The 15,372-nt window shown below is 37.5% G+C and overlaps 1 protein-coding gene across 2 annotated transcripts in view; it reads left to right on the top strand.

The window, feature by feature from the left end:
* Window positions 1-14,485, top strand: part of MSH2 (mutS homolog 2) — a 76,249-nt gene extending 61,764 nt beyond the window's left edge. Inside the window, exons 12-18 of one of the 2 annotated variants that reach the window (XM_067007644.1) lie at window positions 97-342; window positions 1,430-1,634; window positions 2,875-3,122; window positions 4,716-4,891; window positions 6,718-6,876; window positions 9,426-9,630; window positions 14,262-14,485. In XM_067007644.1, the coding sequence (XP_066863745.1) occupies window positions 97-342; window positions 1,430-1,634; window positions 2,875-3,122; window positions 4,716-4,891; window positions 6,718-6,876; window positions 9,426-9,630; window positions 14,262-14,470 (1,448 nt within the window). In that variant the 3' untranslated portion in view covers window positions 14,471-14,485. Of the gene's footprint in view, window positions 1-96; window positions 343-1,429; window positions 1,635-2,874; window positions 3,123-4,715; window positions 4,892-6,717; window positions 7,166-9,425; window positions 9,631-14,261 lie in introns of those variants that run through there. The other variant, XM_059078297.2, reaches the window with a different exon arrangement.
* Window positions 14,486-15,372: the final 887 nt, after the last annotated feature.

Raw genomic sequence — 15,372 nt, 5'->3', positions numbered from 1 at the left:
TTCCCAAATGGAGGAGGGTTGAATTTATTCTTACAGCTGCGTATATGTATTTTTTCTTATCCAATATTCCTGTGTACCTTTTCTGTTTTTATATAGGCTATGTAGAACCGATGCAGACACTAAATGACGTGTTAGCTCAGCTAGATGCTGTTGTCAGCTTTGCTCATGTGTCCAATGGAGCACCTGTTCCATATGTACGGCCGGTCATTTTGGAAAAAGGACAAGGGAGAATTATACTGAAAGCATCCAGACATGCATGTGTTGAAGTTCAAGATGAAGTTGCATTTATTCCTAATGATGTTCACTTTGAAAAAGATAAACAGATGTTCCACATCATTACTGGTAAAAAACCTAGTTTATGGGCTTTTTGCGGGTAATGTTTCCCATTTATTATGTTGGAGTGGAAATATATTTTAAGTTGATGAAGAAAATCCTAGTCCTTGATGTTAGAAAAAGAACGTTGTTCATTCTAGTTAGTAGTATATTAATAATATATGAATGAATGAATGAATATATGTGAACAGAATGAAACTTCTGTTCCAGGGGTTCAGTGCATTTAAAAATGAATATCTCTTCATCCTCCAAGCTTACCTTTGGGCCATACCTTTCAACTGTGAGGTCATTGAAAGTCAAGCAGAATTAGGTGCTGGAATGACCTCAGCTTAGGGTAGCGATTCTTTAAAAGACATGATACTATATTCATGTGAAACTTGAAAAAAGTAGACTTGTGTATAGACTAAGGTAGCTTGTCTCAAACTAAAGGGTTTTGAGAGATCTTAACGAGATTCTAGAAAATAAAAGTGTTAGGGTGCAGGGGTGATAGGAGTCTTTGGGCAAATGTGTTTGGGAAACAGTCAATGATTGTATTTTATTTTCCCAAATGGATTTTCAAGTTGTTCATATAATCTAACACCATTAATTGGTAAATTGCACATTTTCCAAAAGTAGGGTCATGTCTTTGGGTTTTAGTGTGGAATTTACTTGATTTGAAGGATTTGATCATACTGATTCATTCTCTGATAGATGCATTTATTAATGAATTATAGTGTTAGTTAATTAATCAGTTAGGCCTGTACTGCTTTTCTGAATGTCATAAAATTATCCTGCAGGCAGCTTTGTGAACTGTGGGGAAGTGGTCTGTATGTTCTTTCTAGACCATAGTCAAATTATAGGTAAGATACATTTTTCATGGGTCCTCTTGAAGAAGGGCACAGCATAGGTTTGTCTGAAGAGAAAATAGCATTGTTTCAGGGACTAGAATAAGGCAGGAACTTTGTTCATGCCTTTGGGCAGCCTGTGGTCTGCTTCTTGTATGTCATATCACATGACCTAGGTAATTAGTCACCGATGTGCAATTTAGGAGTAATATTCAATTTATTAGTAGCAAAAATAAGTTAATAATCTTGCTTGTTGATATAATATTTTGTAGGTCCCAACATGGGAGGTAAATCAACATATATTCGCCAGACTGGGGTGGTAGTTCTCATGGCCCAGATTGGGTGTTTTGTGCCATGTGAGTCAGCAGAAGTGTCCATCGTGGACTGCATCTTGGCCCGGGTAGGGGCTGGTGACAGTCAGTTGAAAGGAGTCTCCACATTCATGGCCGAAATGTTAGAAACTGCTTCTATTCTCAGGTGAGTTCATTTCCCAGTCCCCTGAAAATGGAAATGGATGTCTCTGTCCTTTGAAAAGTAAATATGCAGGTTCATCGATAAAACATCTGTGATCTTGTATCTAGTTTCATAGTTTTCCTGTGAGCTTTATGCACTTTATATTACCTTAAAAGGGTGACTAGCGATAGTTGTGGAAAGCGTCTTTGATTTTTAATGTTGTCTTCTTAAGGTTTCTGGTAGTTGTTCACCTTATGAATCTCCCCACTGCCGTGCTTTTGCTTACACTGTTCACACTACCTGGAATGATCCTTCCCTGCTGTTTACCCAAGTCCTTTCTAATCTTTATAGGCCCGTAATGACAGAAATTCTACTTCTCTGATGACTTTCCTTGTCACATGTGCCTAAGGTCATGGGTGTTTCTTAGAACTCTTTGACATGCCTGTAATTTATTAGCTTTTAATTTTAGAGTTTATGAAATCTCTTGTCTTTATTTCATTTTTAGGAGCTTCTTTGAAGACAGGGAGTCTATGCCTTCTGTTTCTTGGAGTCTTCTAAAGTACTTTGCATATAGTAGATCCTTAATAAATTAGGCTTTGATTATTGTTTGTGGGGAATTATAAAAGCAATACAAATGTTCAGTAATTAGTCAATAAGTCAATATGCATAACTTAAGAAATTAAAGAAATAAGCAAAAGGTGTCAGTGGCATTTCATGGAGAAAGAAACAAATGGCCAATAAGCACATGAAGAACTGTCAAATTCTCTAATTAAAAAAAAAAAAGTTCCCCTCCTTTCATTTGGTTAAAGAGAAAATAAAATGCTAATATCTGGTGTTGGTAGGGCTGCGACAGGCACACAGATTCACGTGACCACCAGCCGTGTATGCGAGTGTTCATGTCACCACATCCTTGTCCCATCTTCTTGTGGTATTATTTTTTTAATCTTGACTGATTTGATTGTTAAGAAATGAATGATAGCTGCTTTATTTGGAACTTCTTAGATTACAGCTAATGAGATTGGTAATTAAAAAAATATTTATTCACCATTTGTTTCCTCTTATGTCAGTTGTTTGTTCATGTCCATGCCCATTTTCTTACTGAAGTTTTAGTGCTTTTCATTGACCTTATTGAATTTTTGTATATATTAAGATAATTAATCTGTTACATTTGTGGCACATCTTTCCCATTGTGTTGCCTTAATTTTGTTGTTTGCATTACCACATGCTATATCATGGGAAATTTTCATGTAATTATGTGTTTCAGGTCTGCAACCAAAGATTCTTTAATAATCATAGATGAATTGGGAAGAGGAACCTCTACCTATGACGGATTTGGGTTAGCATGGGCTATATCAGAGTACATTGCAACAAGGGTCCGTGCTTTTTGCATGTTTGCAACCCATTTTCATGAACTTACTGCCTTGGCCAATCAGATACCAACTGTTAATAATCTACATGTCACAGCACTAACTACTGAAGAGACCTTAACTATGCTTTATCAGGTGAAGAAAGGTGAGTGCATACCACTGGTGTACTGTAAATTTGGTGTCCCTATCCTTGGAAACATTAGTAATTGCTTATTCTGCATTAGGATGAATTATTGATGTTTTTACAGAACACATTTACCTCTTAATTTACAGTCTGGGGACAGGGACATGGTACATTATCTATATTTCTATGTGTCATAGTAGAACCACTCATTTTTAAAAGGTCACAGAAAGAATGATCAGCACTTTTGAACATTGTCACAGGGCTTTTGTTCCACCTCCCATGGCAGCATGTTTTCTTGTCAGATTAGCTACTTGATAGTAACAATAAGCTTTGAAGTTCTGAGGCTCTAGCTGTTACTGTTTAATAAACTGTCATAACTGTCTGATTATATTTTTAAGAATGTGTTATATAACAGGTTCATTTAAAGCTGGGGTTTCCAGAAATCTTGAAATTGTTAGTAGTTACCAGGCAAGGAATGACTTATTTGTTGGCATTTCATCCTTTGAGAAAAGTTTGTCATTAGTGGACCTGGCAGCTAATCAGATGACTGCGTTGATGAGATTAACATACTGTAAAGTTTTTATTGCTTTAACATTTCACCAGTCATCAGAATAGCTTTTTCACATGGCTTTCTGATTTTCCATGAGTGCATTTTTCTGCATCAGTTGGTTGCACGTAAATTGAGATTATTTTTGATTCTTGGTTGCTTATGCTTCTCAGGAATCCTTCTGAGTTACTGTTTGCATTGTTGTTGTTGATAGAGAATATAGATACTCTATGGCATACTCATGGCATTTAGCATGAAGTTGAGGTTTTGCTTTTAAAAGGTGTTTTGTGTGATAAAGAAATGGGTTCAAAGTATTAAAAAAGACCAGGTGAAGTTTGGAGAAGATAGGAACAGATTCCTGCTTCACTGTGGATTTTTATCAAACACTTGCTTCTATTTTATTTTTGTTTCTCTAAGCGGTGCAAAATATCCAGCTCCAGAATGCATGGGATACATAACTAGGCTAAAGGAAAATTTACAGTTGAGGCAAAAATGGGAGCTCCATGATAACACTGTGCGCACCACTGGTATTTAACATTTGGAAGGAATGTCTTAAGTCACTTTATTTTCTGCAAATGTGGGTGAAGTTAACATACCTAGTCTAAAAATTTACTAGACTAGATTTGGGTCAAAAATTTCATTGTCATTTGAAATACATTTTGAATTAAATACTCCTCCTAATTAGTGACACTTTACATTTATCTTTTTTTTTCACAGTACTTTAGTTCCTCCCTTATGGAATGAGAAAACCTCAGAGATATTGTGTTGATTAATTTTTCTTCAGATTCAGATATTTGTGTAGGCTTTTGAGGACTAGCTGTCAAGGCTTTTCTCTGCTATTTTCATTTTTCCTACTACATTTGTCGAGGATAAAATATAGCACTGTGTGCCAAGTCATAATCACTTTTCACTTGAGGCTTAATTAAAATACTCTGAAACATTTGGCTAATGTATTTGAAATAATACAAAATTAAGTTTCCTAATGACAAAGTGAGAAAGTAAGTTCCATTTGCATAAATTGCTGTCTCTTCCTAGCCTGCCCCTCATGCTCCTCAAATTTCTTACAGGTGTCTGTGATCAGAGTTTTGGGATTCACGTTGCCGAGCTTGCTAATTTCCCCAGGCATGTAATAGAGTGTGCTAAACAAAAAGCCCTGGAACTAGAGGAGTTTCAGAATATTGGGAAACCACAGGAATATGATGAAATGGAACCAGCAGCAAAGAGGTGCTATCTGGAAAGAGAGGTTTGTCAAATGATTTTTGTAGTTATTTTTTTCCTATATGATTCTAATGTTTACTTACTAATCATTCATTATTGATTTCCACTTACATTTCTTTGCACGGTAAAGAATCCATCTGTATCATTTTGGTTTCACCACTGCACACATCTGCACAATTGAAAGATAGCACTTCAGGTACCAGATTTCAAAAATAGGAGGATAGGAATATTAGTGTAGGTTAAAATACATCATTCAAAGGAGTTATAGAGGTCCATGCACATCTTTGATTACTTGTAAACAAATAGATCGAGTTCAGTTAAATTGTATATTTACTCAGTGCTTAGCTAAGATGATGAAGAAATGAACACAGTTCCTGCCCTCTAGTTGTTTAGAAACTAGTTGGGGAGGTAGTAATAGTGAGCATGTCATAGAGAATTATGACAAATGTTTACTCAGGAAAGCTCTCTGTGGGCAGTTTCAGTTCTTGTGGGAGCAGTGGATCTTAAGTTAGGCCTTCTGAGTGGTGGGTGAAATTTAGATGTTCACACAGAAAGGTATAAGCATATGCCCAGTGGATTTTTTTAAAATTAAATGATTATTAATTAAAAGGATTTTAATTATTATTTATTTCTATAATAACAAAAATAAAAGAATGTTAATTTACATTTAGGTCCTGGCAGCATTTACTGTGATTATGCATGTGACAACTTCTTGTCACATTGTTAGCTTTTACCTGGTGAATTTTTTGTTGTTCTTACTTGAAGGATAGATGATGTTACAGTAATAGATGATGTGTATGGTTTTGGGGCTTAAAAGATAAGGTTTTATCTGTTGTACTTATACAAGCAGGAGATATGTATTATAACTTGTTAGTAGTTTTAAGTAGGGAAGGTTGCCATCCTGGATATGAAACGGTCTTGGTGTCAGCCCCACAGCTATCCATGATCCAGGATTAGGTAGGTTCCTTTATGTAAATGATTCCCAATTAGAATAGAAGTCATATACTTTTGATAATACTAATTACAATGAATTTTTTTAAAATTTTAAGCTAAGGGAGACATATAACACAATTATCGATGTTACTCAATCTAGATTTTATTTTTTGGGAAAAAGAGGCACTTGTTATTTAATAGAGATGTGTTTCTTCTCTATCTTATCATTTGGATTATCTACCTTTCACCTCTAAGGTACATATTACTAACTGGCTCCCTGGTAAAAAGCAGACTTCTCAGTTCAGCTTCACATGGAGTAATAAACATTATATCCTTTGCCAGGCAGTGTTCTTAGCACTTTATACTCTTTAATTCTCACAACAGCCCTGTGTGGTTGGTAATATGATTGTCCCCATTTTATGGATGAGGAATGTGTGTTAAGGAATTAGCCCACGGGTCACATAGTAAGTAATAACCACGTTCTTTAGAATGGCAATAACTAGGTAGTAAAATAAAGAAGACACATCCTATGTGTGTATGAGTATTAAATTTTCAGTGACTGTTTATACCTTATAGTATTTGTAAACCTTGAGTTCTTTTTCCCCCAGAAGGTTAAGTTTATATGTCAGTTATAAAAGCTGAGGGATTTGGGAACTACTAAAATATTCAGTTTCTTTGGCATTAGCAGCTGAAAATATATTTATAAATATCCTTTTAATGACTTGCTATGAAGAAATACAGTCAACTAAGGCCTTTGCTATAAATTCTAGATGGTGCACACTTAAAGTTTAAAGAATGTTGTTTAAATATTGGGTGGAGTGTTTAGATTGAAATTATAATGGGACAATTCATTACTATTTAATGTGACTTTTAGAAAAGTCATTTTAAAGACTAATGGAACGTTCACATGTTTTTCAGCAAGGTGAAAAAATTATTCAAGAGTTTTTATCCAAGGTAAAGCAAGTACCCTTTACTGAAATGTCAGAAGAAAACATCGTAATGAAGTTAAAACAGCTGAAAGCTGAGGTGATAGCAAAGAATAATCGTTTTGTAAATGAAATAATTTCAAGAATAAAGGTAACTACATGAGTAAATTCCACTAATGGAATGAAGATAGTATTGATAAGCTATTGTCTGTAATGCTTTTGTACTGTTTTATATTAACCCTTTTTCCATAGTGTTAGCATTTGATGTCCATGGGATATCAAGTTAATAAAATATTTAGTATACTTTGCTCTACCTGAGTATATTTTCAGAGATCTTTATTTTGAAAAATGAGAGCTGTAACTGAGGAATACTTAAATGGACTTGGGCAATAGTAGGCAATATGTTGAATTTTATAAATAAAATCATGTAGTTTTTAGAATTTGATATGTGTTGTATTTCTTTGTGATAAGACTTTTACACATATTCCCGAATGGTATGGAAGAAACAAGTAGCCCAGAGACTTTGTAAAAAAGTAAGGGATCTTAAAGCTAGAAGGAAGCATGGAACCCATTTCCAGTGATTTCCCCAGTGTCCATCTATTGGCACGAGCCAGGTTGGCTGCATATGCATTAGCCAAGGAACTTATTATAAATCCAGGGTCCTAGTGTGATCCTCCAGCCCATCGGCCATTCTCCCACCCCCAGTTTGTGATGAGATTTAGAAATCTGGGTTTTAACAAAATCCTTCAGATTGAGAACGCTGATTTAGTCTACTTTTATTTTACAGGGAGATGGAGAGGTTAAGAGTGTAGTGGCTGGTCCTGCTGAACATGGGAGGAAAAGGATAGCCTTTATAATAAATGGTGATGGGATGATTGGGTATTCATATAGGAACAAAATGAGATTGGATCCCTATTCCATATCATATAGAAAAATCAACTCCAGTGAATTTTTTACCTAAATGTACAAAGCAACACTACCAAGGTTTTAGTGTTTGTAGTTCTGTAGAAAATAAAATAGGGAAATATTTTTATGACTATAAAAATATAGGAAATATGAAGTTGACTTTGGGAAAGATAGTTCTTAAGTCACAAACACCATCCATAAAGTTTGACACACTTAGCAATATTGAAATTAGGAACTTATTTTCATAAAAAGGCATCACAAAGTTCTGAGAGTACAGTTGACCCTTGAACAGCAAGCAGTCTGGGGCACTGACCCCCTGTGCAGTCGAAAATCCACATATAACTTTACAGTCCCTTCATATCCACAGTTCCACATCTATAGATTCAAACAACTGTGGATCATGTAGTATTGCAGTATGTATTGAAAAAAATCCAAGTATAAATGGACCCACAGAGTTCAGACCGGTGTTGGTCAAGAGTCAACTGTAGATCCATAATGGGAGAACATATTGGTACCACATAAAATATCAAAGAATTTATATCCATGATATAGAAAGAACTATAAAAATCACTAAACAGACACGATTCTATTTTTTTTTTTTTTTTTTGGCAGTACGCGGGCCTCTCACTGTTGTGGCCTCTCCCGTTGCGGAGCACAGGCTCCGGACGCGCAGGCTCAGCGGGCATGGCTCACGGGCCTAGCCGCTTCGTGGCATGTGGGATCTTTCCGGACCAGGGCATGAACCCGTGTCCCCTGCATTGGCAGGCAGACGCTCAACCACTGCGCCACCAGGGAAGCCCCAGACATGATTCTTAATGCAACTCATTAACAAAAAGACAACCAGTTAAAAGGCAAAGGATCTGAGTAGATAATTTTCCAAGGAAGATACGCAAATAGCCAATAGGCAAATGAAAAGATGCTAGATGTTATCAGGGAAATGCTCATAAAAACCACAGTGAGCTACTACTTCACACCCATTAGGATACTAAAATCAAATCAGATAAACCAGTATTGAGGATGTGGAGAAATTGGAACTCCGACACTGCTATGAAAACGTAAAATGGTGCAGTCACTTTTGGAAAACAGTCTGGCATTTCCTCAGTTAAACATGAGTTACCAGATGACCCAGTATTTCCATTCCTAGGTATATATCCAAGAGAAATGTGTTTACACAAAAACTTATGCACAAATGTTTATAGCAGAATTATTATTATTTTTAATTAATTAACTTATATTTTTGGCTGTGTTGGGTCTTCGTTGCTGTGCGCGGTCTTTCTCTAGTTGCGACGAGCGGGGGCTACTCTTTGTTGTGGTGGGCAGGCTTCTCATTGCTGTGGCTTCTCTTGTTGTGGAGCATGGGCTCTAGTCATGCAGGCTTCAGTAGTTGTAGCACATGGGCTCTAGAGCACAGGCTCAGTAGTTGTGGTGCACGGGTTTAGTTGCTCCATGTCATGAGGGATCTTCCTGGAGCAGGGCTCGACCCATGTCGCCTGCATTGGCAGGTGGATTCTTAACCACTGCACCACCAGGGAAGTCCCAACGGAGTTATTTATAATAGCTAAGAAGTAGAAACAATCCAGATATCCATCAGTGGATTAATGAATGGATGTACAAAATATAGAATATCCATACAATGGACTATTGTTTTTTAAAATTTTATTTATTTATGTATGTATGTATGGCTGTGTTGGGTCTTTGTTGCTGCACGCGGGCTTTCTCTAGTTGCGGTGAGCAGGGGCTACTCTTCGTTGCAGCGTGCGGGCTTCTCATTGTGGTGGCTTCTCTTGTTTTGAGCTTGGGCTCTTAGACACGAGGACTCCGCAGTTCTGGCACCCGGGCTTAGTTGCTCTGCAGCATGTTGGATCTTCCCAGACCAGGGCTCAAACCTGTGTCTCCTGCATTGGCAGGCGGATTCTTAACCACTGTGCCACCAGGGAAGCCATATACAATGGACTATTAATTGGCCATAAAAGGACTGAAGGACTGATACATGCTAAAGGTAGGATGAGCCTTGGAAACATTAGTGAAGAAGCCAGGCACAAGAGCCTATGTAATATGTAATTCTGTTCTTGTGAAAGTCCAGAATAGGAAAAGGTATAGAAACAAAGTATAGATTAGCATAGGGCTGGCAGGCAGGGCATGGATGGCTAGGGAGGTGATAGCTAAAGGATATGGGGTTTCTTTTTCAGATGAAAATGTTCTAAAATTGGTGATGGTTGCATATATCTGTGAATATACCTAAAAACCATTGAAGCATACACTTTAAATGGGTACACTGTACAATGTAAATTATATTTCAAACTTTTTAATTTTAAAATTTTTATTGAAGTATAGTTGATTTATAATGTGTTAGTTTCTAGTATACAGCAAAGTTATTGAGTTTTATATATATATATTCTGTTTCATATTCTTTTCCATTATGGTTTTTTATAGGATATTGAGTTTACTTCCCTGTGCTATATAGTAGGGGCCTTGTTGTTTGTGTATTTTATATACAGTAGTTTGTATCGGCTAATCCCAAACTCCTAATTTATCCCCCCCCATCCCCTTTCCCCTTTGGTAACTGTAAGTTTGTTTTCTGTGTCTGTTGCTGTTTTGTAAATAATTTCATTTGTATCATATTTTAGATTTTACATGTAAGTGATATATGATATTTGTCTTTCTCTGTCTGACTTCACTTAGTATGATAATATCTAGGTCCATCCATATTGCTGCAAATGACATTATTTCATTCTTTTTTATGGTTAGGTAGTATTCCATTGTATATACAACACCTTTATCCATTCATCTGTCATTTGACATTTAGGTTGTTTCCGTGCCTTGGCACTTGTAAGTAGTGCTGCTATGAACATTGGAGTGCATGTATCTTTTTGAATTATAGTTTTCTCTGGGTATATGCCCAGGAGTGGGATTGCTGGATCATATGGCAACTCTATTTTTAGCTTTTTAAGGAATCTCCATACTGTTTTCCGTAATGGCTGCACCAATTTACATTCCCACCAACAGTGTAGGGAAGAGTTCCCTTTTCTCCGACAAAACTTGTTTTAAAAGAAGTTCAGGCACTTTACCCAAGAGGAAATGTAAATGATCCATACACATGAAAAGGTCTTCAATCACCAGTCAGAAAAATGAAAATGAAAACTATTCAGGGTTACACCCTCCTGACTCTCTGCCCTCCCCATCAGATTGACAATCCTTTAAAATAGGACAATACCAACTATTGGTGGTATTTGTTGATGTGGCACAACGCTGCTGGTGAGAATAATTACCTCGTAAAGTTGAACACAGACATATGACCCAGCAATTTTGCTCCTAGGTGCATACTGTGGAGGTACGTATACACACTGTACAGTGATGGTATACAAGAATATTTGTGATACACCCAAACTGGAAACAACCCAGCTATGAAAACAAACTATACCTTCACAAAATAACATAGATGGAATCTTAAAAACAGTAAGCAAAAGAAATGACAGATAACAAATAATACCGTTTTTCTCCCAATCATATGAAGTTGAAGAATAGGTAAAATACTGTTTAATGGTGCATTCATGGGGGTGAGACGATAAAGAAAAGCAAGAACTTGACTATGTAAGTCGGGAGAGTGGTTGGCGGTGCTGACGGGGAGGGGCTTCTAGAGGGCTTCTGGGGTGCTACAGCATTCTGGTTATTGACCTGAGTGGTGGTTATGCAGGTGCTTGCTTTATGATTATTGCTGAACTCTGCAATTATGTGTTAAGCGCTTAGTTTGGTATGAGAACAAATGAAAATTTAATGCCAATAAGCCCTTTAAAATGCTCATCTTGGTTTACCACGCTCTTTTTCATCATTGATAATTTAGAGTAAGCTTTTCTTTTCTGGCTATCAAATGCTTGGGTAGAAGGCAAACTTAACAGAGAAAAAATTTAAATGTGGACATTTTTATTGGTTTAACAAAATCATGTAGCTGCTTATAAGCAGAAGACTTTTTTATATAATTCAAAAGGCAATTTTAAAATTCCAGTGAAATATTTTATCCCCTGGTTAGCTATGAGCGCGTGTTTTTATATTGCTGTACAAAAGCATGTATAAAATGGAGATCAGCGCATGGTTTTAGTTGTTAGGGCTACGAGAAATGGAGGGGGGGAGGTGTTGATTCTAAGAAAACATGTAGTCTCTCAAGCTCTGATAAATCAGGCTGCTTTCATTTCTCTAAAAGAGACTTAATGTTTAGTTCTAAGATGTTATTGAAAGTGAAAAAAAACATAATAGACCCGTTGTTTAAGATGTTTCAGACTTAAGCTGTGCTTATTATATGAATATGGTAATGAAGCAGCCAGTCTCCTTCCTTTTGGAATGGTAGATGTAAAGCAAAAGATAAACTAATTTCTGACCTGTCAAAAGACAGTTGCATTTTAAAATTCTAATTGGAATGTGGCTTGGTTTTCCTTCTCCACTCAAACACGAACTTGGATAATATCAGAATAAAGCCGAATCTATAAATATTATCGAAGATTTAGAACTCAGCCATACTGTTACCATGAAATCTGTTGGCCACATAACCACGTTTCTGAGAAAATACATGGCTTTTTTGCATTTTAAAAAAGTTAGCACTAAGAATCCATCCAAGATGCAATTGTTTTTGTAGTTAGATTTTTTTCCTTAAAATACTCTTTTGAGGGTAAAAATTAGAACAGAAGGAAGATGTTTTAGGATATATTTAAAGACTAACTTTTTCCCTGTAAAATCTCAGTGTTCTACATACTAAGCACATCCTGTTAGACTTCATGAGTATTAAATGCATCTTCTATCCTTAGTCTTTCTGCATTTAGCTTTTTTGGGAAGTATGTTTTTACCCACAGCATATGGTATGAGCTGCTGATTCAGTGCTGAGCGGTTCTTTAAGCTTGTTAGTTATATTCTGTTGATTAAGATGGTGTGCAGAATAGTCAGAAGGAAAACCAGTGCCTGGTCTGAAATAAATTAAACCATGTTAATCAGCTTATGGGGAAGAACAAATGAGTAAAGAGAATTTTCATACACAAAGGAAATCTCTTATTATTGCCTTCCTAGGGTCGGTCAGGGTGTTTGGGATAAGGAGATAGGGTGTGGCCGGGAGAGATGACGAAAGTGCTCAGAATGCTGCACATATTTTCTGACTAAAACTGGAAGTGGAGCCCAACTTAAAATAATAGTTTCCTGCCTGATGTTCTCCCCACTCCACGTCCTTTGATAGACAGAGCCACTGCTTTCTCTTATTATTCTGCTCCAGCATTTACCTATTTGGCCAGCTTTCAGGTGTCTGTGAACATTGTGGTACAGAGCCAGGGTATCCAGAAGAAGTAGTCAGTCCCTTGCAGACAGTGTCTTATTGCAGGTAGCAATGACTCCTGTTCTTTGAGGAGGAAAATGGGGAGCCTTCGCCTTGCCTTTGACACAGCAGCTTTCCCACGGTCCTGGAAGCAACAGTGTTTCCTGTGTCAGACCACATTCAGAACATGATCCAAATTCAATGTATGTTAGCATATTTTTGCTTTGGTGTGTGATTTGTCCAAACAAGTGCCCACACACATCTTTCATCCAGCTATGTGGGGAACTCAGCAGTGGCATGAATGATACTGGATGCTGGGTGGCCTTCATTGGACTATTCCCATCCTATTTCTAGACTTGGTAAATAGAAGACCAGACTGCTGCTGCCTTTGCTTCACCTCAAAGAGATAAAATTGTAAACTCCCTAAAATTGTTAAATTTAGAAGAAAGGCTAATTCTGTCAGTGGACAATTTCTTATTCTAGCAAAAGAACAATGGCAGTGAATTCCTCAGTGTTCAGAATCAACCAGTAAATGAAACCATAGGGATTAACCTGTATTATCACACTATTACTATTGCATTTATTTCCTAGAATTTTGTTGACACTTATCTGTTATAATTAGCAGTCAGTTTAATTTTATGAATAATCTTGATGTTTTAAAACCAGATTAAGTATAGTTAAATCTAATTAAGGCAATGCAACTACTTTCAGTTCAGCCACTAATCTGAAACTTTATGGTGCATTGCCCATCTAGCAAGATGTGTTTTATCAATTTTTTCTTCACATAATGATCAGGACTTCATGTTTATTATCAATTCTAATGTGATGTGTTATTGCTAAACATTGTTTGGCTCAGCCAAATCCATCATGAAAATGACTTTCGGCATTGAATCCTTAATATTACAAAGTAGATGCACGATTTGGCAACATAAAATACTTTGTGAATATCTGAAAATGGCAAGCAAGGTTCTGTGCTGGGCTCCTCAAAAGACTCATCCTCTTCAGCAATACTGAAAGGTGGGTACTTCTATTACCTGTGCTTCACAGGTGAGAACGTCGAGGCTCAGAGGTTGAGTAACTTGCCCCGGGCACCCAGCCAGTAAGTGGCAGAGCTGGGGTCTGAACCCCAAGCAGTGTGTCTCCAAAATCTGTACTTTTTTTCTTTCCATTTAAAGGCTTAAAATATTGTTAGGAATCTGAGATGCACATGTGACAAATTTAATCTTTCTAAATATTATTTAGTGTCAAAATGAGTGATGTCGGCAGTGCAACAGGAGTTAAGGAAGACGGGAGGTGTGGTGCAGACATTAAGAAGTACTATTTCTGTTCTCTTGTGGAAGCTGGTTCTCCTGTGGAAGGCTTCTCTCTCGGGGCTGTGGACACAGCAAGAGGCATCCACCTGGGGCCCTGCCACCCATCTGGTTCATGGCAACTACATGGCTGCTCTCTGGGGCTTGATACCCCAAAGGAAACAGGAGCTAAGCAGTTGTATTCTTTCAGAAGTTCACCAGTCACCAAATGCCAACATCTGGCCAAGAGATTACATTGAACCGTTTGGACAAAGGATTATGTTTAAATGAGAAGAGAGACAGTCAGCCAGAAGCTTGCAAAATGAGGAGATGGAATTAAATGTCAACAGTGTTTGGAGCAGGACACCGAATCTGGCACACTCAGATATTCGGATCACTTAACTGGAGGTTATGTATGTTCTCTCTTGAGCCAGGAAAGTTTTATCCAGCCTGTGGGGAATAACCCCAGAGGTTTTCTCCACCGCTCTGCTCTGAATTCGTGCCTAGTGAGTAAAGTGCTGAGTAAGCCCGCACAGGTCAGGATATGGGTGAGTTAAAGTGAGCAGCAACGTGGCGCATCAGGAAGGCTGCTTGAGTTGGATTAGCCCTTGCTTTTGGCCGCTTAGCTGTGTCACCAGAAACTGTCCCTCCTTGGATTTTCCCTCTTCTGTAATTTAAGGGGGTTGGGTTGTTAAGAGTTCTCAAATGCCACACCTTCCGGGCCAGGCAGGTGCAGAGTACAGACAATAGTAGGGTTAAGGTGAATGCCCCAACCTAAGAACAAATGATTTTTTTCATAGGTACTATAAAAGGGCTTAAGCCTTGGTTGCAGTTAGTCTAAGCCAGCATCCAAAGAGCCATCCTGAGGTGATACCCGCTCTCCTCAAAGTGCCATGTCAGTAATCTAGCTCGTAATTCTCTAATCAGCAACAGAGCACTTTGCTGCTTTATTATTATTTTTAGCTGTGATCTTAGCATCCAAGTACGTTGAGGCCCAGAAATATTCATTGATAATGCTTTTCCCTGAAACCCTTTTGGTGGCCCTTTCACTAGAATCAGACATGGAGAAAAAAGGTCCAGTGAATTCCAAGCAAATAGAATGGGGGAGTCTGGTTACCTGAGAAGGGAAAGAAAGGCAAGGTGGTCAGACCAAAGTGGCACT

Source organism: Kogia breviceps, chromosome 11, assembly GCF_026419965.1.
Source record: "Kogia breviceps isolate mKogBre1 chromosome 11, mKogBre1 haplotype 1, whole genome shotgun sequence".
NCBI classification, from domain to species: Eukaryota; Metazoa; Chordata; class Mammalia; order Artiodactyla; family Physeteridae; genus Kogia; species Kogia breviceps.
Note: the sequence above shows the minus strand (reverse complement) of the source record. Positions and strands in the feature narration are given on the sequence as shown.